Source organism: Coffea arabica, chromosome 6c (genome assembly GCF_036785885.1).
Source record: "Coffea arabica cultivar ET-39 chromosome 6c, Coffea Arabica ET-39 HiFi, whole genome shotgun sequence".
NCBI classification, from domain to species: domain Eukaryota; kingdom Viridiplantae; phylum Streptophyta; class Magnoliopsida; order Gentianales; family Rubiaceae; genus Coffea; species Coffea arabica.
The window spans coordinates 13,527,183-13,541,775 of record NC_092320.1 but is presented as its reverse complement, the minus strand read 5'-3'; the positions used below and the strand labels follow the sequence as shown (position 1 = coordinate 13,541,775).

At 40.1% G+C, this 14,593-nt stretch overlaps 1 protein-coding gene across 1 annotated transcript; it reads right to left on the bottom strand.

The window, feature by feature from the left end:
- Positions 1-10,742: 10,742 nt before the first annotated feature.
- Positions 10,743-11,237, bottom strand: LOC113693610 (uncharacterized). The gene has a single exon (XM_027212164.1). It carries the CDS (start codon positions 11,235-11,237, stop codon positions 10,743-10,745), a length of 495 nt encoding a protein of 164 aa, XP_027067965.1.
- Between the last annotated feature and the right edge of the window lie 3,356 nt (positions 11,238-14,593).

The window sequence follows — 14,593 nt, the reverse complement described above, 5'->3', positions numbered from 1 at the left end:
GGCGGTGTTGTGGTAATTTTCTGAAAGAACTTCTTTGAAATAATATTCTCTAGAAATTGTTTTTCAAGTGGATTTACCAAGAAAAATGTCTTGTACTCTAACTCTAGGCCGTCAATTTAATAAAAGCAGATACCAAAATTCACCATTAAAAAGTGGGATGCGTTTTTCAACGATTCTTCTAGACAACCGTAGGGGACAATTCAATGCCAACATCTCTCCATTTCAATTTTGTGCGGTGGAGAGTCAAGTTTGAGACAAAATTTGATAAAATGTTGAAATTGTGCTAGATTTTGCAGGTAAATAATACACGTTGGTTTATAGAGTAAATCTTGTATACACTGAAAGTGTATATACTATCACCGCTTGATTCATGACATGTGTGCAAAAGTTGAATTTCAAATTTAAATTTTGCATAGTTATCATTCATCCAATGCACATTGATAGTGTATGCACTGTCAGTGTCAGTGTAGGAAAGATTAATCCTAGTTTTATATAGTACTTGTTATGTTAGCGGTTTATTTATATTTGTTTTTATTAATTATTACACTGTCTTGTATAACTCTACACAGGATAATTAATATTGAGACATCGGAAGGGAGCGCATAAAATTTGGGGCTAGCACCCTCACTGGATGGTGTTGCCAATTTTGTGGGTTTTTTTGGGTGTTTTGGGGGGGGGGGGGGGGATTAAAAAAAAAAGGACGAGAAGAAACAGTTGTAGGGTTAGGTGGCTGATGTCTAGATCAAAGAATTTGGCCAACCTTTGGATAACAACCTTCGGCTGTTGTCTAGATCATTAGATGACAGTTCCAGGGAAAAAAAAAAAGAAGAAGCATTTTTGCCATTTCGATCGAGCAATTGGCACCTTATGTAACATCAAATGAGGAACAAAAATGAATGTTTGATTCTGTGGTGATATTTTATTCTGATACGAGCCTTCGTGTCATCGGATCTCACCTCCCCTTATGTTTTGTGGGATTGAAGATGCAACTGATTCTGGCTCGTGGAAGGAGATCTGTCTCCAATTTTATTGGATCCTATTACTACTACTTACCAGGCCGGACAAATAACTCAGAGCGTCATTAATTCTTACTATTCAGTAATTATTTGTAGCAAATACACATGCAATCACGAATATCAATGATTTTCCGTTTGTATAATTGCATCTACTTATACGCAGAAACTTGGATATACCAAAGACCAGCTCCTTCATTGACTCTGTCCAATTGTGTATAATGCGAATGAATTGTCACAATCCAATAATATGTGGTGGTAGGGTGTTATTCACGAGACTGCAATCTTCAGCACAAGCAATAGTTAATGGGGTAGTAAAATATGCAATATCAAATATATTTCTTGCCAGCAGCATTGATAGATGAAGTGAAACATGGTCGGATTATGCATTAGTTTTTATAACTACAGAGTTCCATATGAATCACGTGAATATATGAAGCAAAATGTTCACCTTATACGCATGCAACAAATTATTTGTTTCATTTCGAGTAATTTAATTGAAAAAGACTGAACACTATTTTTTTTTTTTTGTAGTTTTCTCATAATTGTTGCAAAAAAAAAAAAAATGAAGTTGGGGTCCAAATAAATTAGTGATATATCAAGATTTGATAGCAAATAGACAGCAAATTTCTTTCCCCTCGAGTGATTTAAATTTAGAACCTCTAATTTATGGGGTCTAAGGCCCTCCCACCTTATTCATTTAGACCAACGTCTCTTTGGCTTGTGATTCCTATATAGTTAGTTATCTATCAATAATACGGGAAATTAACTTTTATGATAATCAATTCAAAAGCATTATCATTTTCATAGCTGGATTGGCAAAATCATTTAAAGATATTAAAAATAATTAAGAAATAAGGAAAGAGGGTTAAGTTCTTGCACACATGTTTCACCTAGAAAAGAAACTTATTCTTTCACCACGCTAGTGCTTTTTTGTAATTCTTTTTCTTTGCTTAATTATCGGCCTTTCATGGCCCTGGAGTCATTGTAACTATTGATATCTTCTTTTCACAAACATGGAACAAAAAAATAAAAGTGTTAGCACAAATGGTATGGGGTTACAATCTACTGTAGATGCGACGACCATTACGGTTCAAGAATCAGCAGCAATGCTCGAATTATATAAACATTCCTTCTGTACATTTCTTTTTCATTGTGATGTAAAGATTCCATTGAAGCAGCTGCTAGGCTTAATTGAGAACCATGAAATGTATATAGAGATGAGAACTAAGGGCACAGCTTCCCTCGAGCTGGTGGTGAGGCCGGTTATGTAGACTTTCTCCCAAAATGGATAGATAATATAATGAGATCCTTGACAACAAAAGAGAATTTTTATGACATAGTTGTATTCTTTGTCAGATTCTAAAAACAAGTATATTCTTAGCAGGAGAATTATTCTCTAACTCAGATGTACTTGCCCGCATTCATTAGACAGGTTCAACAAGCAGCTCTGCGTCCGAATTCTTCATTTGGAATATATGATCATCTCGAAGAGTTGTGAGACTCATGAACCTCAAATGTCCAACCAGCATAAAATTTTTAAGTGTTCAATTCCGTGATCTAAAAAAAAGAGTTTCGAATCTAGATGAAAATTTTCTTGAAAGAATTAAAGTAGCTTATCGCATTGTTTTCTAGATGATGGCCGAGGAATTGCCTTCCACCAAAAAAAAAATTTTTTTTGGGGGGATCAAAGTCAGACCATTTTGAAGGTCTATTCTAAGCTTATTATGTGAATTTTGGTAATAGCAGTGAGGGCCGACACCAAGATCTGCTGAAGGAGTATGCGAATAAAACATGATTTGACTCGTGTTAAATTGAAGGGTGGGTTGGAATTTATCATTGCAAACTAGAACGCTAAATCCAGTTCCTGTCATCATTTTCATTCCTTGAATTGATTCATGTAAAGAGAGTTTGTAATGAATGTTGGTGGCTCTTCATTGGCACTTTGTCAATTGAGATACCATATGAAACTCTACGTTTCTTCAGCTGTTTTTGTTTGATGCCGAGTAGTGCATATTTGGCTGGCCTAGATTTACAAAGGACAGAAAATAGGATGATCAATAGGCAATTTTAAGGCCAGATACCAAAAAAAATTTTTTTTTTTTGCTACCAAAATCCTATCCCATGCAGTTCACAAAGTCATGCTGATCTCTGCCAATTCCAATTTCATTGCGATTTTATTCAATTAATTGTAGGTTAATTTAGAATGTGCATACAGCAATTTTATATACATTTTGCTTTCATCTATCTTATGGTACATGTAAAGTGAACTCTAGCGCATTAATCAAATGGTTACATGGATTATATATGGAACCCATATGAATTGTAACAAAATATCATACATCGGTTGTAAGGATGTACAGAAAGTTTACATAGAGTTACAATATGTTTAAAAAAAATTTTACACTGTTCAAGAACGGTTAATCTGTCCCGCTCGGTTCAATGCACTTGCGCAAATAATCATAACTGTTGTTGAGAAATTCTATGGCGTCTGATTTTCACTTCAATCTGTCAGGAACGCAGCACAATAGCCAGGGTCGTTTTATTCACAGCTACTAGCATTTGGTGTACACAGGGTACTGAGTCATGAAACGATACCGTTTCACTAAGAGTTAGTTAACATTCACTGAGTTGGTTGGGGGCATAACTGTATAAATACCCCACGTGATTGTAACAGAGTAGTTAAGATCATTTTTGTCTGAATAATCCAAATCCCAATTCTTTCTCTTTCTGTTAATCCTTTCTCTCTCTCCCTAATTTTCCCTCTTCTCTCTCTTTCCTCTGCTACTATCCGATCACCCTTGGGGCACCACTGTGGCGGTGCTAGTTCAGAGCCTGACAGTTGGTATCAGAGCAGCCGATCCTTGGCTGCTGAAGAAGAAGGACTGTAATGGCGGAGAACACACGGTACCGAGTGATGGAAGACCAGCTTAAGAAGCAGGAGATCAGACTCCAAGAATTGGCCGAATCCATGGCCGCTCTGCATACCGCAGGGCAGAATGAGACACAGCATAAGCTCCAGGAGGAGCTGGAGAAGAGTAACTCGCGCATGGAAGCAGTAGTGGGGAGTTTGGACCAGAAGTTTGGCAAGCTGGAACAGAAGTTTAACGCACTGATGAAGGTGATGTTGAAGGACAAGGGAGTCCAAGAGAATGAAGGAGGGTCTAGTGAGCCTCTTCTGCCCACGCCGCCATCGCACCACCGGCTATCCACTCAGGCAGACACCGCCGGACATCAGCAGGAGTTCAGAGGTAGAATGTTCACTCCTAATTTGCCTCGATTAGAATTGCCAATGTACTCAGCTGGGAACCCTAGGGAATGGCTACTTCTTGAATTATCAGATCCCTGCCTGCCAAAGGATGGATGTAGTAGAAATGTTCTTAGAAGGCAAAGCTGACAACTGGTTCCAGGGGGTGAAATTAGTGAATCCTGGACTGAATTGGGAGAAATTTAGTGAGTTGCTATGCGAGAGGTTCTCTGGGAAGGGGTCTATTGACATAGTAGAGGAATTTAACAAACTACAACAAGTAGGGACGGTGGAGGAGTATGAGGAGAAATTTGAAGAACTAAAAACTTTAATGCTTACTAGGAACCCCAAACTGGATGAATCCTACTTCATTTCCAGTTTTATCAGTGGATTGAAAGAGGAGATTAAACCTATGGTGAAGATGTTCAAACCACAAGCATTGTCCAAAGCATTTGAAGTGGCCGAGCTGCAAGAATATGCATTAGAGATACAATGTAAGCAGACCAAAGTTTCTGGCAAAATTGCTCTAGAACCTAGGTATGGGATGTACAAAGGTCAAACGGGTGGACACAACATGCCGAGTTCCTACAGGCTACCTGCAATTACTCCCAATGCCAAAAAAACTGAAGTTGCACATAAGGAAGTGGGAAGACTGTCAGCAGAGGAGTTACAGTACAGACGCAAGAATGGCCTGTGTTACAGATGTGGAGAAAAGTTTGGATTAGGACACCAGTGTAGACCAAAAGGCTTGAATTGCCTAAGTGTGGAGGAGGGAGATGATACTGACTTTGAGGATGCAGTAGGGGAGCAGGATGAATTCACGGGCAGAGTTGGAGAGATGGCAGAGGTGACGTTAAATGCCCTGTCTGGGGCCATCCAGAGGAAATCGATTATGTTGATAGGCAGTATAGGGGGTTTGCCAGTTAAAATTTTAGTACACACTGGGAGTTCAGACAGCTTCATCAACCACAGGATTGTTACCTTATTGCAGTTACCATTTCAAGCTGTGAACCCCTTCACTGTGACCCTAGCTAATGGAACAGACATAACCAGTGGGGCAGCATGTCCTAAAGTGGGTTGGAGAATACAAGAATATCAATTCCAGTTCGATATGAAAGTAATGGAGCTGGGGAGTTGGGACATTATTTTGGGAGTGGACTGGATGTGTCAATTCAGCCCAATCACTTTTGATTTCCACGCCCTCAACATTTCACTCAGCAACAGAGGGGAGCTACTCCACCTCCAAGGGTTCATCAATCAGCCTACAATGGAGCTTGTAAGGGGAAGGGACCTTCGATCTTTTATACAGGAGAAGAAGAAGAGTTGTGCACACCTGCAGACAAACTCCACTAAAGACCTTAAAGGAGACATTCCAGAGTTGGTAGAACAGGTCCTGCAGCAATTCCCTCAAATTTTTGCTACCCCCACAGGATTACCTCCTGAAAGAAATCTGGATCACCAAATCATCCTCAAACCAGGAGCAGAGCCATTTAAACTCAAACCTTACAGGTACCCTCACTCACATAAAGCAGAAATTGAAAAACAGGTGGCAGAAATGCTTACGAATGGAATTGTTAAAAACAGTACCAGTCCTTTTGCTTCCCCTTTCTTGTTAGTGAAAAAAAAAGATAACACTTGGAGACTGTGTGTGGACTATAGAAAACTAAATGAAGTGACTGTTAAGGATAGGTTTCCCATTCCCAACATTGATGAGTTATTAGATGAGTTGCATGGCACTAAGTTTATGTCTAAGTTGGACCTCAGAGCAGGGTACCATCAGTTGAGGGTCAAGTTGGCAGACACCCATAAGACTGCATTTCAAACACACCATGGACACTTTGAGTTTCTGGTGATGCCTTTTGGCCTCACGAACGCCCCAGCCACATTTCAAGCCTTGATGAACCGCATCTTTCAGCCATTCCTGCGGAAGTTTGTGCTAGTTTTTTTTGACGATATACTGGTCTACAGTCCCACCCTAGAGTCACATGCACAGCACCTGAAAATTGTACTCCAGGTCCTAGCTGATAATCAGTTGTATTGCAAGAAGTCCAAATGTTCCTTTGCTCAGACATCTATGGAGTACTTGAGACATGTGATTTCTGAGTTTGGGGTCAGCATGGATCCAGACAAGGTGGAGTGTATCCTGTCGTGGCCTACCCCCAACTCAGTTAAGGAACTTAGGGGCTTCTTGGGGCTGACTGGATACTACAGAAGGTTCATAAAGGGATATGGCGTGATCTGCAAACCTTTGACTCAGCTGTTGAAAAAGGAGAACTTTGGGTGGAACCACCATGCGCAGATGGCTTTTGAGGACCTCAAGAGAGCCATGACTACGGCTCCAGTACTGAGTATGCCAGATTTTGATATTCCTTTTACAATAGAGACGGATGCTTGTGGAGTGGGGATTGGAGCAGTACTGATGCAACAGGGTCACCCTATAGCATTCCTCAGCAAAGTTTTGTCTACCCAGAACTTGGGGTTATCAGTGTATGAGAAGGAGTTATTTGCATTGGTGCTAGCCGTAACCAAATGAAAGCATTACTTGGTAGGTCACCATTTTGTCATCAAGACGGACCACCAGGCCCTCAAGCACTTGCTGGAGCAGAAGCTTACCCATCCACTACAACACAAATGGCTCACCAAGTTATTGGGGTTGGACTATGAACTTCAGTACAAGAAAGGAGCTGACAATGGGGTGGCAGATGCTCTATCAAGGAGGAGGTTTGAAGGACCCTATGAGGACATTGCAGCAGGCCAAGCTGTGTGTGCAATCTCCACTATGCAGCCAGCGTGGATGCAGGAGTTGGTGGGAAGCTATGAAGGAGATGATGAAGCTCAGCAGAAAATAACTCAGCTCCTGTTGGATCCCAATGCAGTCACAGACTTTAAACTTGATCAAGGGATGCTTAAATTTAAGGACAAATTATACGTGGGAACTACCAACAATATTCGCAGCAAGGTGATCAAGGCCTTGCATGATTCAGCAGTGGGTGGACATTCTGGCCAGAGGGGGTGCCTGCGCAGGATACAATCTCTGTTTTACTGGCCTGGAATCAAGCAGGATGTTGTCACATTTGTCAGGTCTTGTGATGTGTGCCAAAGGAGCAAACATGAGAATGTTCCCTATCCTGGACTTCTACAGCCTATTCCAGTTCCACAGCAGGCTTGGTCACACATATCAATGGACTTCATTGAACAGCTGCCCGTATCTCATGGTTTTGATACTATTTTGGTAGTGGTTGATCGCTTGACGAAGTTCAGTCACTTCATACGTCTCACACATCCCTTCTCTGCACAACAGATAGCTCAAGTCTTCTTAGACCAGGTGTATAGGCTACATGGTTTACCCGAATCTGTCATTTCTGATAGAGACAGGATTTTTGTGAGCAAATTTTGGCAGGAGTTGTTCCAGCTGCTGGGGGTTGGCTTACACTACAGCTCATCATATCATCCTCAATCTGATGGTCAAAGTGAGCGAGTAAATCAATGTTTGGAAAACTACCTTAGATGCATGTGCAGTGAACATCCCTCGCATTGGAGCAACTGGCTACCTACAGCTGAGCTTTGGTACAACACCAATTTTCACACCAGTCTGCAAATCTCTCCATTTGAGGCGTTATATGGATATAAGCCCAGCCACATCCCTTTGGGACCCTTCCATGATAGTTTTATACCAGCAGCAGTCAACATGGTACAGGATAGGCTCAAGGTCATATCTCTCATTAAGGAGAATTTGGCAAAGGCACAAAGTCGCATGAAGAGCTTTGCTGATAGGCACAGGACTGAACGAACACTTCAAGTGGGAGATTGGGTGTTTCTCAAACTGCAACCCTATAGGCAACAAACAGTGGCTATTCGGAAGAGCTTAAAACTCACAGCAAAATATTATGGTCCGTTCCAGATTATTGCTAAGGTGGGAGCAGTGGCTTACAAGTTGCAGTTGCCTGTGGGAGCTAGGATCCATTCCGTATTTCATGTTTCTCTGTTAAAGAAGAAGATTGGGAGCGCTCAGAGCACTGACCCCGTGCTACCTGCATGGGACTCGTCTGATCAATGCTTGCTTCAACCTGAGAAGATATTGAAGAGCAGGGCTACCATGCGTAACTCCCAAGTAGTCATCCAGTACCTAGTCAAGTGGGATCAGCTGCCCGAATCAGAATCATCATGGGAGGACAAGGACTTCATCGACAAACAATTTCCGGACTTCCAAGCTTGAGGACAAGCTTTGTTTAAGGGGGAGAAATTGTCAGGAACGCAGCACAATAGCCAGGGTCGTTTTATTCACAGCTACTAGCGTTTGGTGTACACAGGGTACTGAGTCATGAAACGATACATTTTGCTTTCATCTATCTTATGGTACATGTAAAGTGAACTCTAGCGCATTAATCAAATGGTTACATGGATTATATATGGAACCCATATGAATTGTAACAAAATATCATACATCGGTTGTAAGGATGTACAGAAAGTTTACATAGAGTTACAATATGTTTAAAAAAATTTTTACACTGTTCAAGAACGGTTAATCTGTCCCGCTCGGTTCAATGCACTTGCGCAAATAATCATAACTGTTGTTGAGAAATTCTATGGCGCCTGATTTTCACTTCAATCTCCATGCTTTAACTGCGACTTCAAAGTAACCCAAAGATAGTTCGATTCAGTCCAAACAAAACTTTCGCTTCGCCATTTTCTGAAAGTTGCCAGGAGAATTTAACGAAAAATCGAGAGATGATTTTCGGACGATGGCAAATGCGTCAGTAGTCCAGATTATGGATTTGGCAGCAAAGTCTGGTTCGTCGCTTTGTTGCTTCCCCTTCAGGCAATGACAGCAAAAGTCAAAATTACGGCCTGTCTTCTTGCATACATCAATGATCGCCGATTCATCGCCTTCAACTCCGAAATTGATCCACAAGAGCCAGGCAAACAAGAAAAATCGACCAAAGGAAGCCACGTGGCTTTGCTACATTCCTGATTAAATTAAGATGATCGTTGGACATATGTTAGGCATGTACTATAAAAAAAATGATAAATGCAATTTTCAAACAGACATTGAGTAGAGTAATATGTTTAGTAAAATCTTTTAACCTTATTTCCGCAACCAAATATATATTTTCTTGAACTCAATTTTGATGTTGCAATATCCACAACAGTTTTTTTTCCTTTATTTTTTGTGTAAGTGGGAGATCTCGAAATTGAGATCTCTTACTTACACTCCCTTTTTCTATATCATTCAACTCATTTCTCATCCCATACCCGCAACAGTTTTTTTTTTTTAGGTGTCCCGTAGGGAGTGGACCCGCAGACTAATTCCCCCACCCCTGCAATTTGCTGGCAGCGAGACTCGAATCAGGGACCAATTCCCTTCTTCAGCAATCCACAACAGTTAACAAGTCATGAGGAGGATTACCAAAATTTTAAAACAGGTAGAATGCAGAAAGTACCAAAATAAAAGGGATTGTACAAAATTGACTATAATAGTGGTGCATCACTCTTTAATTGAGATACTATCTAATTTAAGCTTACAGGTAATCGATCTTAAGTAAAAGCTATTCCAAGGGGCTTGATAGGTCGAACTATATTGACAAACCATTGTCAAATTTTGGATCTTATAAAACATATTGGTATAATGTGATTGAAAAAAATGACCACTTGATCATTAGCTATTATGCATATGAACCTTAGAAACTATATTACATGATAGATTTTTATTGAAGTGCTTCCATTAAAATTTGGTGCAACAAGATAAATTGATAATGATTTGAAGAATATAGTATGAATCATGAAAGTATTTGCACAAGGCTAATAAGTTGTTTAAACAAGATCATCATATGCCAAAAAGCAATTGAACAATAAAAGAGCAAAATTTTTAATCACATACTAGATGAAAGAAGTATACTTTTGACGGTCTATGAACTAGCAGCGTAAAGAGAGTGATTTAACAATAAAATGTAGAAGAGATTAAATACTGTCTAACCAAATGCTGATGGACCCAGAATCGCAACGAAAAATGTATGCATTTCTTCATTTAAATGGAAAGAGTTGAGGAATCTAGAGATATATGATCACCGTCAGCAATTAATGCCAACGATAAACTTTGAAGCAATTGAGTCAATTAATAGTTTGAATTACTAGAATCCGAACTTAGGAACATAAGGATCTGGCAGTCCTTATCTTCCCCAAAGAAAAGCCTGTTCATTGTGTCTGACAATGGCATCATTTCTCATAGCGCACAAAGATAAATGAAAAAAGACAAGGTATTACTCGTAAAAATTATCTATGCTTCAAAAGGATGGCTGACTATGAAATTAACTTCATAACATTAAAATCAATATATAATTTATTTTGTGAAGCATGGATAAACATAAAGTGAATGAAAATGGTAAGCAAGTATATATTAAGAAAAATACCCATCAACTGCAGTCCATGAAGATCAAGATGATATATTTTACATTAGCTACCCAATATTTGGATCAAAACTACGATCATGGTAGAGAGACAATTTCAATTGCCACCTCATTGAAAGCTTTAGCAGTATTTAATTGTACGACATATTCAACTGGAACGGGTTCGAAGACGTGATCAACGCACTTGAGGTAATAATCCAAGCTGCTGTGAAGAAATGCTAAGGTGGCTGGTTTTCGCTTCAATCTCCATGCTTTAAACGCGGCTTTACAGTAACCCAAAGTTATGTCAAATTGATCCACGCACAATTTGGCCATCTCCCGAAAGCGGCCAGTAGAATTCAACGAAAAATCGAAACTTGATTTTCGGAGGATAACATATGCATCCGTAGTGCAGATTATGGATTTGGCACCAAAATCTGGTTCTTGTGGGTTGCTCTTTAGGCAGTCATAGCACATATAATAATAAATGTCCATCTTTTTGCATACACCAACGATCGCCGAGTCATCGCCTTGGACTCCTAAGTTTCCCCACAAAAGCCAGGCAAACAAGCAAAATCGACTAAAGGAAGCCATTACTACTTAATATTTAGATAATCGTTAGACAAACGTTAGTCATCTATGCAAAAGATGTGTACAAGAGAGTACTTTACCAGTACAAGGTAGAAGAGAAAATTGTCCAACCAAACGCTGATGAACCAAGAATGAGAACCACATCTCTCTCTCTCTTGCTCATGAACCATTGGCAAATCTAATTAACCATGGCAGCCGAGACTGCCCCCCTCCTCCGGGTGGGGGGCTGTCGGCCTCTTCCTCCCCTTTTAGGAAGAAGGCCTTCTCTGCGTTGTTTGAGCCACAACCGACGTCCGAGGTAGTGCAAGTTCAAGCGAGGATGACAACACACCGTGGAGAGCCTGCGGTGGTCTTCAGTGCGGCTGACATAGCAGTGGTTGCTGCTCCATTCCGCTACACTTTGGTTGGGAAGTTCTCTAAGGGGCGGCCGCTACTGCCTGACCTGAGGAAATTCTTGTCGACTCTTGATTTGAAGGATACGGCGACTGTGGGATTGTTAGATGCTAGGCATGTGTTGCTGAAATTTCAGTGTGAAGCGGATTTCCTTCGCGTTTGGGGACGAAGTTTGTGGTACGTGAATGGATCCCCCATGAGGGTTTTTAAGTGGACATCTAAGTTCCATGTGAACAGAGAGTCTTCCCTTGTTCCCGTCTGGTTTAGATTGCCCAAACTCCCAATTCACTTATTTGCTAAGCCATGTCTATTTCATCTTGTCTCCTGCTTGGGTACGCAGCTATTCGTGGATGCGGCTACGTCTTCGTTTTCGCGACCGAATGTGGCACGGGTATGTGTTGAGGTGGATCTGCTCAAATCGATTCCGTCGAGGGTGTGGGTCGATATGGGAGATGGGGATGGTTTTTGGCAGGTTCTTATCCCTGAGAACCTCCCTAATTATTGCAGCCACTGCTATCGTCAAGGGCATGGCGAGAATCATTGCCGTGTGAAGCACCCTGATTTACGCTTGCACAAGACGCAGGAGGATCTGGTCACAGGGGTGATGGGCGCAAAGGTTCGCTCCTCACCAGTTAACACGCAGCGTACAGAGGATGAGGAGCGAAGGGGGGTGAGTGAAGGAGATGGGATGAAATCTGGTGCGACACAGAATTCGGGTAAGAGCCATTCCGAGGGGTCACTGCACGTTGACACCCCTACTACTGCTGTGGAAGATGCATCGTGCTTACTGAACCAGCTTGGAGGGTCTACGGTTGTGCTTGTGGAGAAGGGGATAGAGGCTGCTGCTGATGCCATTCTTCACGCTATGGCTGACCGCGTGATTGGCGAACCAGAGGAAGTGCTGGAAGGGACTGCTAATACGGGAGAATTGGCGCTGGTGGAGCTGAACGTGGTAGCAGGCCCAGGCATGATGGAGCCCATAGAGGGGGCTGCTGTGCCAGGGCAAAGCTGCAACGAAAAAGCTGTCAAGCATGGAAAAGCAAAGTTCGTTGTTCATGACCAAAGGGAGGGACCATGCGATCACATTGCTGGAAATGATTGTGAGGAGTCCCATATTCTAGTGGAGCAAATATTGGGAGATGGTCAGCAGCAAATGGCCGACAATACTTCAATTAGAAATCAAAATGCTGAAAATTCTAATTGGAATAAAAGTGATGGGTCCCAAGCTTTTGAGAAGCAGAATTTGGGAGACGATAATCATCAAAAGGTCGACACCACTGACCCCGTCATTGCCTTACCACTCCTTGTGGTTCCAATTACAAGTACAAGAACAGAAACGAAAACCACGGTGTCTCAAAATCCAGTGCCAGCTTTCAAAGATGTGTTCGAAGAGGTTAAATGGGAAAAATTACATGGTACACTTCCCCGACCACATCAAATTAGTTTTTTTCGTTCAAGTATAACATGCAATAACGACAAAAAAGAAGAAGAAGAAGTCGATTCACAACACGACAAACACAAAGATCAAGACCAGAATCTAGTACAACAGCAATTTACCCAAGTGTTTTCAAAGAAAGCGAGGAAACAGCTTTCAAAAAAAGGTAAAACAATGCAAACACGTCAAGATCTCAAACTAAATTCCAATGCTCACTCGCAGTCACACAAATGTGGAGCACCCTCGTGTGGATGATTTCTTTGGATTGATCTGTTATGTCTTTACAATTCCTTTATATGTGTGTTTATTTTCCATCATTACATGTTTCTTTTTCTTTAACAGAGGTCAGGTTTGGCCCCCCTCTAATTTGATGTATTTTTTTTCTCGATTTTTAATATATTAAGGGATGGTATTCCTTTAAAAAAAAAAAGATGAACCAAGAATGCAGTGAAAAGTGTCTGGACTTCTTCATTTAAATAGAAAAAGTTGAGGATTCTAAAGAAATGTGATCACCGTCAGCAATTAATTTCAACAATAAATTTTGGACCAATTAAGTCAACTAGTTAGTTTGAATTACGAGAATCCAAACTTGGGAAGTTAAGCACACTTTTTTTTTAATAAAAATCATAATTACATTTATGAGATGGGTTAAAATTAAAAAAAAACCCCATATGGTATATCTTATACACCGAAAGGCCACCGTGGTTTCAAAATATACAAAATGACACCTCATGTTTTGAATTAACTTGTAAACTAATAAAATTTGTTAAATTTAATGGAATCTATTAAACTTAACGGAACTTAACAAAATCCGTTAAGTTTAAAATCCGAGACCTCATGTTTTCGTTAAATTTTCCATTAAATTTACTGGATTTCGTTAAGTTTAACGAATTCTGTTAGTTTACAATTTAGTTCAAAATATGAGGTGTCATTTTGTATATTTTGAAACCACGGGAGAATTTTTTGCACCACAGGGAGCTTTTTTGTATATTAGGTATATTACAGAGAACTTTTTTGTTTTCAATTCTTATGAGATCTGCACTAATAGCAAAAAATAAATCACTAGATATGTCATGTGAACAATAGTTCTAAAGGATTTGAAAGGTCTATGGCTATACATTATATGAAAAAATAAGAAATATTACATTATGAATCTCCAATGTATTTGATAGGTTGCATTTTTGTTATTAAATGTACGATTGTTTTCCCCTTGATTTTGACAAAATATTGCATTAATTTGTAGATTCTACTCATATTTTATAATTGGTGTTGGTTGTAGGAATTCGAACAAAAAGGAATTAAAGATGTGATTTTTAATTGGATTTTTGTGTGATTGCATATTCGGGAAGTTCAAAATTTGGCACGTGACCTCCAATCTTAAATTAAAGTCATGAAAGTCAGATTTTTCACCGAATGAATAGACTTCTACTTTTGTGAGAATACTAGTCTAGACTATCTTTTAGGACTCTTTGAAAACAGTTTGTTGGATTATTAGGATTTGGACTTTGTTTTTAAAGAGTAGTTAGTCGGA